A 15465-nucleotide genomic window follows, 5' to 3' on the forward strand; every position below is an offset into this window, starting at 1 on the left:
GTGAAATATCTTTTGATGTGGATGAAGTTCATAATGACAGCAAGTTTTTAAGAGCTCAGGTGTGAATATTTTTAGAATATGAGTGTTTATTTGCAACATGGATTTGTTGGCATTTACCATAACATGTACTGGACTATGGTAATACCATGTTTTTGGACGTGTGCTATGGTAATACCATGCTTTGGATGTGTGCTATGGAAATACCATGTTTTTGGACATGTACCATGGTAATACCATGTTTTTGGATGTGTACCATGGTATTACCATGGTATTACCTGCAGGTACCCGCCCATGTGCAGGACTAGGCATGTGCCATATCACAGTATACACTGATGAGCCAAAACATTATGATCATCTGTCTAATATGCTGTTGGTCTTCCACGTGCCAACAAAACAGCGCCAACACGCTGAGGCGTGAACTCTGCAAGACCCCTGAAGGTGTCCTGTGGTATCTGGCACAAAGACATTAGCAGCAGATCCTTTAAGTCCTGTAAGTTGCGAGGTGGAGCTGCCATGGAGCCGCCATGGATCGGACTTGTTGGACCAGCACATCGCACCGATGCTCAATCGGATTGAGATCTGGGGAATTTGGAGGCCAGGGCAATACCTTGAACTCTTCATTATGTTCCTCAAACCATTCCTGAACAATGTGTGGAGTGTGGCAGGGTGCATTATCCTGCTGAAAGAGGTCATTGCCATCAGGAAATACCATTGCCATGAAGGGGTGTATCTGGTCTGCAACAATGTTTAGGTAGGTGGCACGTGTCAAACTGACGTCCACATGAATGGCCGGCCCCAGGGTTTCCCAGCAGAACATTGCCCAGACCATCACACTCCCTCCACCGGCTTGTCGTCTTCCCACGAGTTCTATGAGGTATGTGATGAGGTTTTAATTTTTCCCTGATTATCATCTTTTAATTTTCCCTCCTGTCATAACTGCAGTCCATCTTCCATTTCTTGTTGATATCACACAGGTGAACCCAGTGAGAAAGATGTGTTGGAATGTCAGTGAACAGGTTCAAATGGAGATAAGTTGTGAGACCTGAAGCAGAGGCGTCTTTCCATGAGCAGAGGCGTCTGTCACCCCACCACCCTCTCTCCTGTCTCTCTCTCTCTCTCTGTCTTGCATCATATTGATTGAAGCCTCAATAGAAGGGAAAGTGTGAAAAGGTATTTATCACTTATTGTCATTGTGCTGTGTGTGAGTGTGTATGTGTAGACTTATATTTATGAGGGCTAAAAAAAATGTAAACATCCTCACTAATATAGTTCAATACGTCATGAATCGACCAAATCATGTAAACCCACTTATAAAAAAAAATAAAAAATAAAACCTGTGTCCATGAGATGTCCTTTCTAATATATTTAAACAGTTTAATAAAATAAACATTAGTGTTGTTTTCAGTCTTAAGACGTGTCAGCATGATCACATGGGAAGTCGGCACGTTGTTTACGAGAATTCCAGTACCCTAGGATCGGCCACATTATGCCAACTCAAGCGCCATCTCCAATTAGAACAGCTGAACTGTACAGCTGAAAACAACTCTCTTCACAACTCACTTTTGGCGCCACTCTGTGGACATTTCACCCAGAAAATGCAGCTCACATGTGCCCATACACCCAACAACGCTTACCGCTTGGCCACTAGGGCCAGTGTTTCACATTTCGGTAAGAACTGGCCGATTTTAGTCAACAAACTAAGGTTTCCAAATTCACAGATCAGTCTGGGCAAGTTATTGACTCATTTCTGTGGAAGTCAAATGAAGTATTGAGCTCATTCGGGAGAGAGGCAGTGGTGTTCACGGTGGGAATAAAAACTCTGCCGTGAACACCGCTGCCTCTCTCCCGGATGAGCTTAATACTTTTGATGCTCGTTTCGAGGGAAATAACACCACCCTCGTGGAGAGAGCTCTCGCGGCCGAAGCTACAGAGGTTAGTTCGCTCTCCATCTCTGTAGCAGATGTAACCCGATCCTTCTGACGGGTGAATATCTGTAAAGCCGCGGGTCCAGACGGCATTCCGGGCGATGTCATCAGAGCATGCGTGAACCAACTGGCTGGTGTTTTTATGGACATTTTCAACCTTTCCCTCTCCTTGTCTGTAGTCCCCACATGCTTTAAAACATCCACCATTGGGTCTGTACCAAAGCAATCCAAAATCACTTGCTTAAATGACTGGCGTCCTGTTGCTCTGACCCCCATCATCAGCAAATGCTTTGAGAGACTAATCAGAGATCTGTGCTGCCTTCCTCACTGGACTCAACATCTGCTCTGTGCTGCCTTCCTCACTGGACTCACTGTAGTTTGCTTACCGCAACAACTGCTCCACTGATGATGCCATTGCATCTACAATACACACTGCTCTCTCCCACCTGGAAAAAAGGAACACTTATGTGAGAATGTTGTTTGTAGACTACAGCTCAGCATTCAACACCATAGTGCCCTCCAAGCTTGGTGTGAAACTCCGGGCTCTTGGTTTAAACAGCTCGCTGTGCAGCTGGATCCTGGACTTCCTGTCAAGCAGACGCCAGGTGGTTAGAATGGGCAGCAACATCTCCTCATCACTGACCCTCAACACTGGAGCCCCACAGGGCTGTGTTCTCAGCCCACTCCTGTATTCTCTGTACACACATGACTGTGTGGCAACACATAGCTCCAATGCCATCATTAAGTTTGCTGATGATACGATGGTGGTAGGTCTGATCACTGACAATGATGAAACAGCCTACAGAGAGGAGATGCACACTCTGACACGCTGGTGTCAGGAGCACAACCTCTCCCTCAACGTCAGTAAGACAAAGGAGCTTGTGGTGGACTTCAGAAGAAAAGACAGAGAACACAGTCCCATCACCATCAATGGAGCACCAGTGGAGAGAGTCAGCAGCTTCAAGTACCTGGGTGTCCACATCACTGAGGAACTCACATGGTCCATCCACACTGAAGTCGTTGTGAAGAAGGCTCATCAGTGCCTCTTCTTTCCGAGACAGCTGAGGAAGTTTGGAATGAACCGCCACATCCTCACACGTTTCTACACCTGCACTGTAGAGAGCATCCTGACTGGCTGCATCTCCGCCTGGTACGGCAATAGCACCGCCCACAACCGCAAAGCACTGCAAAGGGTAGTATGAACAGCCAGACACATCATCGGAGGTGAGCTTCCCTCCCTCCAGGACATATATACCAGGCGGTGTGTGAAAAAAGCTCGGAGGATCATCAGAGACTCCAGACACCCGAGCCATGGGCTGTTCTCACTGCTAACATCAGGCAGGCGGTATCGCATCATCAGGACCCGCACCAGCCGACTCCATGATAGCTTCTTCCCCCAAGCAATCAGACTTCTGAACTCTTGATCTCCCACGATCAAATACATCAGCACTGCACTTTATTACTCTTACTCTTATATCTCACACCGGACTGTCATAAATTATATTCTCTCTTAACAACACACTGGCAACTGACAATCAACCGACAGCCTGAATGTCAATACAGTACAATACAACCTACTGTATATTTTTATATATACTATTTTTTATTGTATACTATGTAATCTATATTGTGTGTATTGTCTACTGTACACTGTATGTTATTATTTGTATATTGTGTTGTGTGTAATTATGTGTATATTAGATTTTAAATTGTGTTGTGTAAATCTGATGTTATTGTAAATTGGTATATGTCTCATCACTGTTATGACTGCTAAGTTGCTCGGAACTGCACCCAAGAATTTCACCCACCATTGCACTTGTGTATATGGTTGAGTGACAATAATGTGATTTGATTTGATTTGAAATCATAAATCACATGAGCTAGAAAGAAAAACATTCATTTCTAAAATGTCAAATTTAATGCATCTTTTTAACAGATATAATTTGAGAAGTAAGTTAAACATTTAGGGGACATCCTCTATCAGAAAGACAATTAAGGAATTTTCTTTCTTTTTTTTAAATAATAATTAAGGGATAGTATATAAGGGAAGCTATATATATATTACTATATATAGCTTCATATAAAAACAGAAGAAGTGTGTGGTATGTCCTCATTTAATGTGTGGACCAAATGTTTCCACAATGGTGGTAAAACTTGAAAACCTTCATTGTGGAGCCTTTCCTTGCCAAATATAGGATTAATTAGTGTCTTAATTCATGTATAAATTTCTAGTTGCCAGTAAAGGGTTGGTTTGGGTTTGGTTTAGGTGCAGTTATTATAATTAGTGTAATTTTAGAACAATAGAAGTCACTGTGAAGTCCCTAACATTATATAAATACAACGTATGTGTGTGTGTGTGTGTGTGTGTGTGTGTGTGTGTGTGTGTGTGTGTGTGTTAGTTACTCAGCTTGGAGTCTCTGCTGTTATTTATTGACCAGAATGACCACATCTAGTAAAGCATGAAGGTTAGTGAGACAGTGAGAAATTCTTTGAGCCTGAGATCTGTATGCAGACAGAGAGAGTTACTGTTATTGACTGTATTAATAAGTTGTACCTCAAGGTCCTCATCACTGTCACAGTGAGAGTTGCAAAACTCCATCAGAGTGACAGTTCTGCCACCGTGTGGAGAGATAGGAAAACTACAACACTTACAAATTGCTAACCATAAATAAAGTACCATGGTAAGTACCTAGGCAAAAAAAATAATAATAATAATAATTTCCGTGATATATTTGTGATGTGTAAAACAAAATTAAGTGATAAATAATGACAAACTGCATTTATCAGAGTTACAAATGACTTGCTCTTATCATCTGATCGCGGCTGCATTTCTCTTCTAGTGCTTTTAGATCTTAGTGCTGCCTTCGACACCACAGATCACGACATTCTCTTGAATAGGCTGGAGAAGTATGTTGGCATTTGTGGACTTGCATTAGCATGGTTTAGGTCCTATTTAGCAGACCGTTACCACTTTGTATGTGTAAACGAGGAATTGTCAAATCAAACAAAAGTAAAGCATGGAGCACCACAGGGGCGTAGCAGTCATTTTAAAAGTGGGGGGACACAGCTGTCAGTAGGTGGCTCGCACAGACCAACACTTATAATGCATTATTAATATATTACAGTATATAAGTATGATATAAGTATTATATTAATATATACGTATTATATGTTTAATATGTGTAGTATTTTAAAGATTCAAGTATTGCTAAATAAATGCTAAATTAGCTGCAAAAATAAAGGGCATCTTCTGTTTCACACATGACAATAAAAGACTGAGCACAAGCTGGTCCTGAATAAATTATTTAATCAATTACAATAACGACAATTGTGCATGTGCACAATTTATGATTTAAATTTATCCAAGTGGCTCGAGTGTTTTGACTACGTTCACCAAAATTCATCCACATTTAATGATTCAGTGACCATTTCTGGTGATAGGGTTAGGGTTAGTGTCTTGTCACAAGAGTGGCCTGTAGACATACACATTTTAAAGGATTAAAATTTTATTTTGATCATTAATCAGCTGAACTCATATCACACAAGACTAGTGCTCCTTTCCCTTTTTTTACTCTAAAATTGTACAAAATAAAAATAATACACTAATCTTGCTTAAAATGTTGAAAACAATGTTTCATCTTTAACTTTATGCCTTTTGGAGATCAGTTCATCTTCTACTCACTTAACTATTCACAGCAACAGAAATTTTGACCAGGGGTGCCCAAACTTTTGCATGCCACTGTAAATGCTTAAAAAGTATAAAAAGAAGTTTCCACTGTTATGCCGATGATACCCAACTTTATATTTCTTCTAAACTTGACGAAATGTCACAATTCTCCAAATTAGTATAGTGTATCAATGAAATCAAAGATTGGATGGCCAGAAATTTCCTTCTACTCAATTCCGACAAAACAGAGGTACTAATTATTGGGCCAAAAATATTCTGCTAAAATATAATTTGACTCTCGATGGATGTACTGTTACATCGTCTTCAACAGCGAAGAACTTATGTGTTATATTTAATACCAATCTAATTACCAATGTTTGTAGCATTCTTCCACCTCATAAATATTGCTAAATTACAACACATGCTCTCTGTTGCTGATGCTGAAAAACTAATTCATACATTTATGACCTCAAGACTAGATTATTGTAATGCATTACTGGGAGGATGTCCAGCAAGATCAATAAATAAACTTCAATTGGTTCAAAATGCAGCTGCCAGAGTGCTGACTAGAACCAAGAAATATGATCAAATTAGCCCCATTTTATCATCGTTACATTGGCTACCTGTTACATTTCATATTAATTTTAAAATTCTGTTAACTACATACACAGCTTTGAATGGTCTAGCTCCACAGTACTTAAGTGACCTTCTGAGACACTATATTCCATCACGTTCATTATGATCGCAAAATTCTGGCCTGTTAATAGTTCCTAGAATATCAAAATACACAAAAGGAGGTAGATCCTTTTCCTATTTGGCTCCTAAACTATGGAATAGTCTCCCTAACACTGTTTGGGATGCAGACATCCCGAGGTTACCAGAACCAGCCAGATCCAGCTCCATTCCTGCTTCGTGTTGGACTCCACTGCTATGTGTCACTGTGTGATGATGACTAATAGCAGCTGGTGCCAACCAAACATCACTTCAGTCTATTACGATGGACTTCAGAGGATGAACTGATGCCAACTCCAACCATAAGACATGGGATACTTCATATGCCACTGCCTGAAAATTTGGATTTAGGATAGACCTCACTGAAATTACCGGCCAGGTTGAAGTGCGATGCAACTCACTGATCTCTGCCTGCATCACCTCGGTCTAATGGTGGACTACAGTCTTGAAATGGAATACATGGACTATCAATTAATTGCCAACAAAAGCCTTCATCAGCCAACTAACAAAGGACAATGCATCAATGTGAACTTCTGCAGTTAATCCAGGATGAACTTCAAAGATATTAGTCATTAATCTTACAGTTCTTACAAAATCTTTGTTTTAAACACTGGCCCTTAACACTTACTTAGTTTAATCATTTTAAACCATGACCTGCACTATACACAAGTAATACTGGCATTATATTCATGTTGTTTAGTCCGAGGGGAACTGACCCCCACTGTGAGTCTGGTTTCTCTCAAGGTTATTTTTCTCCATTAATCAACATCTTATGGAGTTTTGTGTTCCTTACCACAGTCGCCTTCAGCTTGCTCACTGGGGTTATAAATACACTTATTGTTTAAGTATTTTTATACACAATTTTGATGACTCTAAGACTTTATAGATATTACAGTTTCATTTTCTGTTAATGCATGATTTTCTGTAAAGCTGCTTTGAAACGATGTGTGCTGTGAAAAGTGCTATACAAATAAAAATGACTTGACAATACATTTTGACAGTATTGCTCTGTTGACATACCGTCCGATTCTGATCGTAATGGAAAGCACTCGAGTACAGTTGCTATGGTAACCACATCGGGCTGTGCACTAGCATCAATTTAACTTGTAATCGAACTTTAGTGGTTCCTGAAACGTTTGTTGAAATGTAATTTTATGTGTTTTAAAAAAAGAATACATAATTTCAAGACCCGGATGTCAATAAGACCTTCAGCAGATGTCTTTGAGAAGTCTATCATTTAGAATGATTGTAAATCTGATCTTTTTAAGATGTTTATCAGATCTAAGATGCTTTCCAGATGAAAAGATCTAAAGCAGACATCTCAGAGACGTACGTGTGCTATCTGGATCTAGATCTCAACAATGTCTCAGACTGTGCTCAGATTTGCCAAGATACCAAAGTCTGCCAGAGACCTCAATACAAACATTTCTCAGCAAATGCTTCCATGACAAAATGATCTGAGCTATGCCATCCACATACATTTTTATAGTTTCCCTGATGCCACATGCACATCACCCAGACATCTATATGGAGTGACTCCAGCCAGGTCTCCTAAGCAACCAAACTGGCCCGGTTGCTAGGGAGGGTAGAGTCACTATGGGGTAACCTCCTCGTGGTCATGATTAGTGGTTCTCACTCTCAATGGGGCGTGTGGTGAGTTGTGTGTGGATCGTGGAGAGTAGCATGAGCCTCCACATGCTGTGAGTCTCCGCGGTGTCATGCATAACGAGTCACGTGATAAGATGCACGGATTGACGGTCTCAGAAGCGGAGGCGACTGAGACTTGTCCTCTGCCACCCGGATTGAGGTGAATAACCGTGCCGCCACAAGGACCTACTAAGTAGTGGGAATTGGACATTCCAAAATTGGGAGAAAAGGGGATAAAATAAAATAAAAACATCTTCCAGATGTCAACACACACATCAGCGTGTGCTATCAGGGTTGAGACGTTTAGGATTTAGAACTGTTTGTAAATCTGATCTTTTTAGGATGTTTAGATGTTAATTAGAATGTGATGCTTTCCAGATGAAATGCCCTTACAGACATCTCACAGATGCACTTGTGCTATTTGGGTCTATATTTTAGAATATGAGACAAAGCTGATACTTAAATAAGACAAAACGCATATCTCCAGTAAGTCTCATGAGCTCTGTAAGAGCAACCTCTTGAACCTCTTGTAAGATTTCGTTTATCTGTCTTTTCTATTGCCAGGAGTTCTTTTTATAGAATAGGCCAACAGCTGTAGCCACACACACACACATACACACACACACACACACACACACACACACACATTGGTGCTGTTATAAATACTGAAGTGTGTGTTTGTTTGAGTGTGTTCAATCTCAGAGATGGCCGACAAAAAGACCAGCAGCAGCGTCAGCTCTCGTCCTACAGTCAAGAGGAAAGAGAGAGCAGAAAATCAAGTAAAGAAAGAAGATAAAACTCCAAAAGAAGAAGAGAAACCAGCAGTGAATGGAAAGAATGTGGCCGTGGAGAACAGTGAGGCCGCGGCGGTGAGTAACGGAGCCGCAGCAAATGGGGAAAATGCAGAGAAACCAGAACCCATGGAGCTGCCACCGTTTGAAACCATCACAGGGTGAGTCTGATAAACGATCTGTTCATACTCTGAGATAGAAAACAGAACTAGTCTAGGGACAAATGAAACTTTTGTCGATTATTTTAGGTTGTTACTACGCTTCAGTATTGAAATATTCCACTTGTAAGCTTGAAAAATGACTTAAAAGCATCATAAAAGTAGTCCATATGACTCATGCACTATATTACAAGTCTTCTGAAGTCATACATTAGCTTTGTGTGAGGAACAGACTGACATTAAAGTCATTATCTGCTGGTAGTTTTCCCTGTAGTTCTCAAATCTCAATAAGTTTGCTGTATCATGCTCAGTCATATGATACGCAAGAACCAATGACGTTCAAACCTGGAGCAACGCATCTTTATACGCCATATTTTAATATACGCAAAGACAAATGAGAAGATTTTCAGTGACTAAACAACTTAAATTTGGGTCTTTGGGCACCTGGGTATCTCAGCGAGTATTGACGCTGACTATCACCCCTGGAGTCATGAGTTCGAATCCAGGGTGTGCTGATTGACTCCAGCCAGGTCTCCTAAGCAACCAAATTGGCCCGGTTGTTAGGGAGGGTAGAGTCACATGGGGTAACCTCCTTGTGGTCTCGATTAGTGGTTCTCGCTCTCAATGGGGCGTGTGGTAAGTTGTGTGTGGATCGCGGAGAGTAGCATGAGCCTCCACATGCTGTGAGTCTCTGTGGTGTCATGCACAACGAGTCATGTGATGATGCGCGTATTGACGGTCTCAGAAGCGGACGCAACTGAGACTTGTCCTCTGCCACCCAGATTGAGGTGAGTAACCATGCCACCACGAGGACCTACTAAGTAGTGGGAATTGGGCATTCCAAATTGGGAGAAAATGGGATAAAAAACAAAAATGGAGTCTTTCCTCAAACACAACTATTGTAGAACTTCAGAAGACTTTGAATATTTATTGTATGATTCATACTGGCTACTTTTATGCTGCTTTTTTATTTTTATTTTTGGAGCTTGACAGCACCTGGTCATTGCAACATTTTTCAAAACATCCTCCTTTTGTGTTCCACAGAAGACAGAAAGGCATATAGGTTTGACAACAACATAAGGGCGAGTTAGGTTTAGGGTTAACATTTCATCCAAATCCAACAAACTTCTACTGGAGAAAGAAAGTACAGCAATGAAGTGAGTTTCTCTGTATTTCTGAAACTCATGGGAAACTATAAGCATGAACACTCGGGCTGAATGTTAGACTAGAGGAGATGAGTCCAACCCAACCCCCACAAGGTCAGTCCTGACAGGCTGCGATGTGTATCGCTGTCTACTGTCTGTCAGCTAAAGAGCATGCTCTTAAAAATAAAGATTGCAGTAGGAATCTTGTTCTTTAGAAAACAAGACACCAATACACTGAAGAACCTATAAAGAAACATCAAGACCGTCATTAATCTAGACAGAAACTTATAGCAACTTAAGAACCCTATACAGACCCAAATGTTCTTAAAAATCGAGTTTTTGAAGAACCTTTTTGTGAAAGTCTCAAAATTATTTTGGTCACAGGTTGCTCTTTCACAGCTCGGGAGACTTTAAGGAGTTCTCAATTATGTTTCGATGAAATGTTAACTTTCTCCTGAGACTCCTCCATTTAATCTCTTTGCTATCTAGAAGAAACAGTTATTACAGAAATCTAATTTATGATTAGTCTTTCCAATACGTCTTTAACCCTAAACATTTGTTGATGTTTAGATGACCTTTGACATCATCAACCCACTAATGAACAGTCTTCAGATATTTTTGTTGCTGTCTGAAGTCTATAATCCAACATCATGTTGAAAACAAACTTGTCTGGCTCTATAGAAGTGTTTGAAAACAAGGGGCGGATGAATTTAATTAAGTCATGCATTGTGCTCGATCATCCAATAACAAGTGTTCATTACAGTTGTAACAGGTTCATCTGGCAACAATACCACTAAACTCTCTCTCGAAACTCGGATCTGTATATGGGTCAGAGACTAAGTATGAAGACCTGCCCCCACTGCAGGTATTTATAACCCTAACGTTCATTCCAGCTGTCTGCCTGCGAAGGAGGGTTAAAAACGACCATAGAAACCCCTGAGAGAAACCTTGGACTGCTGGGAAATATTAGAGACCCCATGAAATCAGAGTTCTGTGGCTGTTAGCTTTGAGGTCAGCTATATGCTAGTATACACCTGAAAGTTGATCAAATAGGGTTAGGGTTACTAACACCTCCAAGTAAAATGCTCTCTAGAATGAGACCGTCATCTCAGCGTCAACATAGGAAAGAAAAAAACCTTCGTCAAAACAAGAGACCCCAATGTGAAAATTATATTAGTCAACTTTAAGCTAAAATAACTTGTAGTGTACAGAGAATTCCAGTAGAGGCAGCTGTACACATCTGTGATAATGATTTCACCACTTTACATCCCCACAGGGATCGAATGGACCCCTTCTTCTTCAAATTCCAGTTCAAGAACGTCGAATACTCCTCCGGGCGCAATAAAACCTTCTTGTGTTATCTGGTGGATCAGGGTCCTGGCGCCGACGGTCTCCTCAGAGGCTACATAGAAGACGAGCACTCGGGCGGTCACGCCGAGGAGGCGTTTTTCCAACAAATCCTGCCTAACTACGACCCCGCACTCAAATACACCATAACCTGGTATGTGTCGTCCAGTCCGTGCGCCGCCTGCGCCGACAAGCTGGTGGAGATCCTGAAATCTCGGAAAAACGTGCGACTGGCCATCTTCTCCGCGCGGCTCTTTGAGTGGGAGGAGCCAGAGATTCAGGCGGGGCTAAAGGCGCTGGTGGTCGTCGGCTGTAAACTGCGCATGATGAAGCCACTGGATTTCTCTTATACCTGGGACACGTTTGTCGAGAGCGACGAGCAGCAGTTCACACCGTGGGAGGACTGTCAGGAAAATTACGAGTACTATCAAGAGAAACTGGCCGATATTCTACAGTGATAAAGAGTAAGAGAAGTTACAAGCTACTCATGATTTAAAGTAGTTCAACGACAGTCAAGCCACTCTTAGTTGCTAATAAAAAGTAGTCCATTGAAGTTCCTTATGGTGACAGTATCTTTTAAATTATATAACTATTCGCTTTCATAATTTAATCAGAGCCATATTTTTCTAGCACAAAAGGCAATAAGGGTTGTTGAATAAATTAAATCAATTAGGGTGACACCAGCCCATCTGGCACCAACAATCATCCATGCTATTATCTAATCAGCCAATCATTTGGCAGCAGTGCAGTGCATAAAATCATGCAGATATGGGTCAGGAGCTTCAGTTAATGTTCACATCAACCATCAGAATGGGGAAAAATGTGATCGCAGTGATTTGGACCGTGGCTTTATTGTTGGTGCCAGATGGGCTGGTTTGAGTATTTCTGGGATTTTCACGCACAACAGTCTCTAGAATTTACTCCGAATGGTGCCAAAAACAAAAAACATCCAGTGAGCGGCAGTTCTGTGTACTTGAAAATGCTCGTAGATTAAGGAGTGCTCTGAGGTAATCGTACACCGCTAAGAGCATCGTAAGGACACAGACTTACGCAAAATCACACTTTATACAATTTAAATACCAATAGCTACACTTTATGCTGAGACTTCAATATCAGGATATAATGTCTTTATTTATTTTTATTTTAACAGACATGTCTAATAATAATAATAATAATAATAATAATAATAATTATTATTATTATTATTATTATTATAATGAAATGCATAAAATAGTCTAAATGGATGAATAGGTTAATTAGTAAGCAATAAAGTAATTTGTGTGGACTAGTTGATTGATGCAGATTGTCTGTATATATTTACTCATCATCCTACATTAATTTGGCAGACGCTTTTATCCTCGTCTCCTCTCTGACACACAATAGCTCTCTTGCCAGCACTACAAGTTGTGTCGCACCACACCTGCAGCATTGCTGTCACCGTTATCACTTTTGGGAGTAAAGAGCAGACCTCCACTTTACTGGTGAATGTCCATAAAGCGCATCTTCTAAATGTCTCCTTATTATGCGCTCCATAATAACACAGAATAATATTCGATGAATGCTTTTAATTAGCAGGATCAACACACAGGGCCTCCACTGTCTTCACTAATCCTGGAAGTTTTTATATCAAGAGGAATTTGTGAAAATGAAATATTACAAAGAGGTCCTTAGAGGACAAAAATATCCATGTCAAAAAACTGCTATAATAATATTAGATATTAATATTATTTTCCACTTTCAATTAGTACATTTTTTTAAACCAACATCAGTCCTGATCATAACCTACCAAATATTCATTCATTTCAGGATTTTAACCCTTTAAATGCCAGTTTGTTTACACACACACACACACACACACACATTTCTCAATACACACATACAAAACACACTCTGACATCCATACCAACACACACACACAATTTTAGCGGCATCATTTATTCAATTGTCCTGCAGTGCTCTATAATACAGCAAACAGAGAATAGGGGAAAAGCATGTATTTGCTCCATAGTCTAAACATGAGAAAAATGGCGCCATCTGGTGGAAAATATTAAACATGTAGATTTTGAAGCCAGGGCTCCTGAATGAAAGCATAATTCATGATTTTATGCTTTAATGGCACTGGGATCAAATATTACAGTTTTAATGGGTTTCAATGGGGACATTTTTGTCCTGAAGGTCCTGAGTGTAACTATTGTGTGTACACAGTGTATTATAGATGTATTATAGGAACTGAGGTTGAAATATCAAAATTTCCCCCAAATAATACACACCTTTGGCTAAATGTATGCTATGGCATTAACACAGCCAAAATTATCGAAAAGACAAAAATGTCCAGAAGGTCGCACAAGGGTTAAGTTTGTTGGAGCTGTACTTGTATGTTTAGTACCTACATTAAAAATAGCTGTCTGGGGGCTTCATCAAGATGGCCACCAAGTGAGCTGACTTCCCTTAAAGGGACTTTTATTGTACATTTAAGGTGCTGTTTAACAGTAGAAACATTTTCACCTTTTGTATGTTTTAGACATGACTTTGTAAGCTATGAAAATTTTCTCTGTTGCAGGATTACATGACAGCTGGCGAACGCTTTTCCAGCCATGAAGAGTATGTATGTACGTTGTTATGTTGGTTTATGAATGTATGTGAGGACCTTAGATACACTGTCAGCTTTGTACTTCGTTGCATCCACAAGCTGAAAGACATTTAAAGACATTATTAGTGATTTGTATGTAAGTGTGTGAAATAGAAGAACCCTGTAAAAATGACAGATTCTTTTAATAATTTTATGTTTTCTCTATTTCTGTAAAGTTGTTTATACATCATGAGGATAGTTGATTTTTTTTTTTTTTAATGGGTTAGGGTTAGGTTACCCTAATCATACTATTGTACTATTCAATATTCATGTATTCTATTCTGATCTGTTTACCATGTTTTGGTGCTACATATTTCGTATTTCATACAGTTTTATATTCTGAATCTGTAATGGACTTCAGATTCACTTTATTTATATATTTATGTTCAAGCTAGCCAGAGCAGAAATTTATACTGAGCACTGCCAAATGATCAGGAAATTTAATTTTGTATTAACTCAAACTAAACTGAACATAACTAACAGCTGTATATGAAAAAGAAGTATGCGTAAGCAATAAATACATTAATAAATATAATAAGTGGCAAGAGATTCACCTTCACTGTTTTAGAAAACTAATAAATGCCTTTGTCTTTCTCTGGTGTGCAGAGGTTCATTTTATGTATTACAGCTGTGAGAATGTTTTTAAAATGCAAACACACAAATATTCACTGCATCATATTTAACCATTTTAACAGAAATCTATTCAAATGTTATCCGTTTATAGCCATCCATATAAATAAATATGATATCAAAGATTCAGAGATGATTAAATGGATATTTGAAACCCATTTGGAAGAGAAAATATTCATACCAACCCACATATCGTCTGCTGTTGAAGTGTTCTAGTCAATATTAAACAGATTTTTTCATTTTTCAATTGATTGTTTGTCTTTTTAATTTTTATTTATTTATTTATTTATTTTATCCCCCTTTCTCCCCAATGTTGGAATGCCCAATTCCCACTACTTAGTAGGTCCTGGTGGTGGCGCTGTTATTCACCTCAATCCGGGTGGTAGAGGACAAGTCTCAGTTGCCTCCGCTTCTGAGACCGTCAATCCGCGCATCTTATCACGTGACTCGTTGTGCATGACACCGCGGAGACTCACAGCATGTGGAGGCTCATGCTACTCTTCGTGATCCACGCACAACTCACCACACGCCCCATTGAGAGCGAGAACCACTAATCACGACCACAAGGAGGTTACCCCATGTGACTCTACCCTCCCTTGCAACCGGGCCAATTTGGTTGCTTAGGAGACCTGGCTGGAGTCACTCAGCACACCCTGGATTCAAACTCGTGACACTAAAGTAGCGTCAATACTCGCTGAGCTACCCAGCCCCCCTGATTGTTTGTCTTTTAAAAGAATCATAAAGACAGGCAGAAATATACAGAAGGGGAAAAATGTGTGACAAACAGATCGATG

At 40.0% G+C, this 15465-nt stretch overlaps 1 protein-coding gene across 1 annotated transcript; it reads left to right on the forward strand.

Annotated features, from left to right (window-relative positions):
• The first annotated feature begins 8641 nt into the window (after positions 1 to 8641).
• Positions 8642 to 14635, forward strand: LOC127438398 (C->U-editing enzyme APOBEC-2-like). The gene is made up of 3 exons (XM_051693954.1): positions 8642 to 8923; positions 11342 to 11876; positions 13973 to 14635. Exons 1-2 carry the CDS (start codon positions 8676 to 8678, stop codon positions 11868 to 11870), a joined length of 777 nt encoding a protein of 258 aa, XP_051549914.1. The 5' UTR covers positions 8642 to 8675; the 3' UTR covers positions 11871 to 11876; positions 13973 to 14635.
• Positions 14636 to 15465: the final 830 nt, after the last annotated feature.

This window comes from Myxocyprinus asiaticus, chromosome 49 (assembly GCF_019703515.2).
Source record: "Myxocyprinus asiaticus isolate MX2 ecotype Aquarium Trade chromosome 49, UBuf_Myxa_2, whole genome shotgun sequence".
In the NCBI taxonomy this organism is placed as follows: Eukaryota; Metazoa; Chordata; class Actinopteri; order Cypriniformes; family Catostomidae; genus Myxocyprinus; species Myxocyprinus asiaticus.

Bases quoted from the DNA above. Each gene is read 5' to 3' on its own strand.
- LOC127438398 (XM_051693954.1), top strand. From the start codon at position 8,676: ATGGCCGACAAAAAGACCAGCAGCAGCGTCAGCTCTCGTCCTACAGTC. The intron at 8,924-11,341 runs GTGAGTCTGATA...ACATCCCCACAG, and splicing joins CCGTTTGAAACCATCACAGG to GGATCGAATGGACCCCTTCT.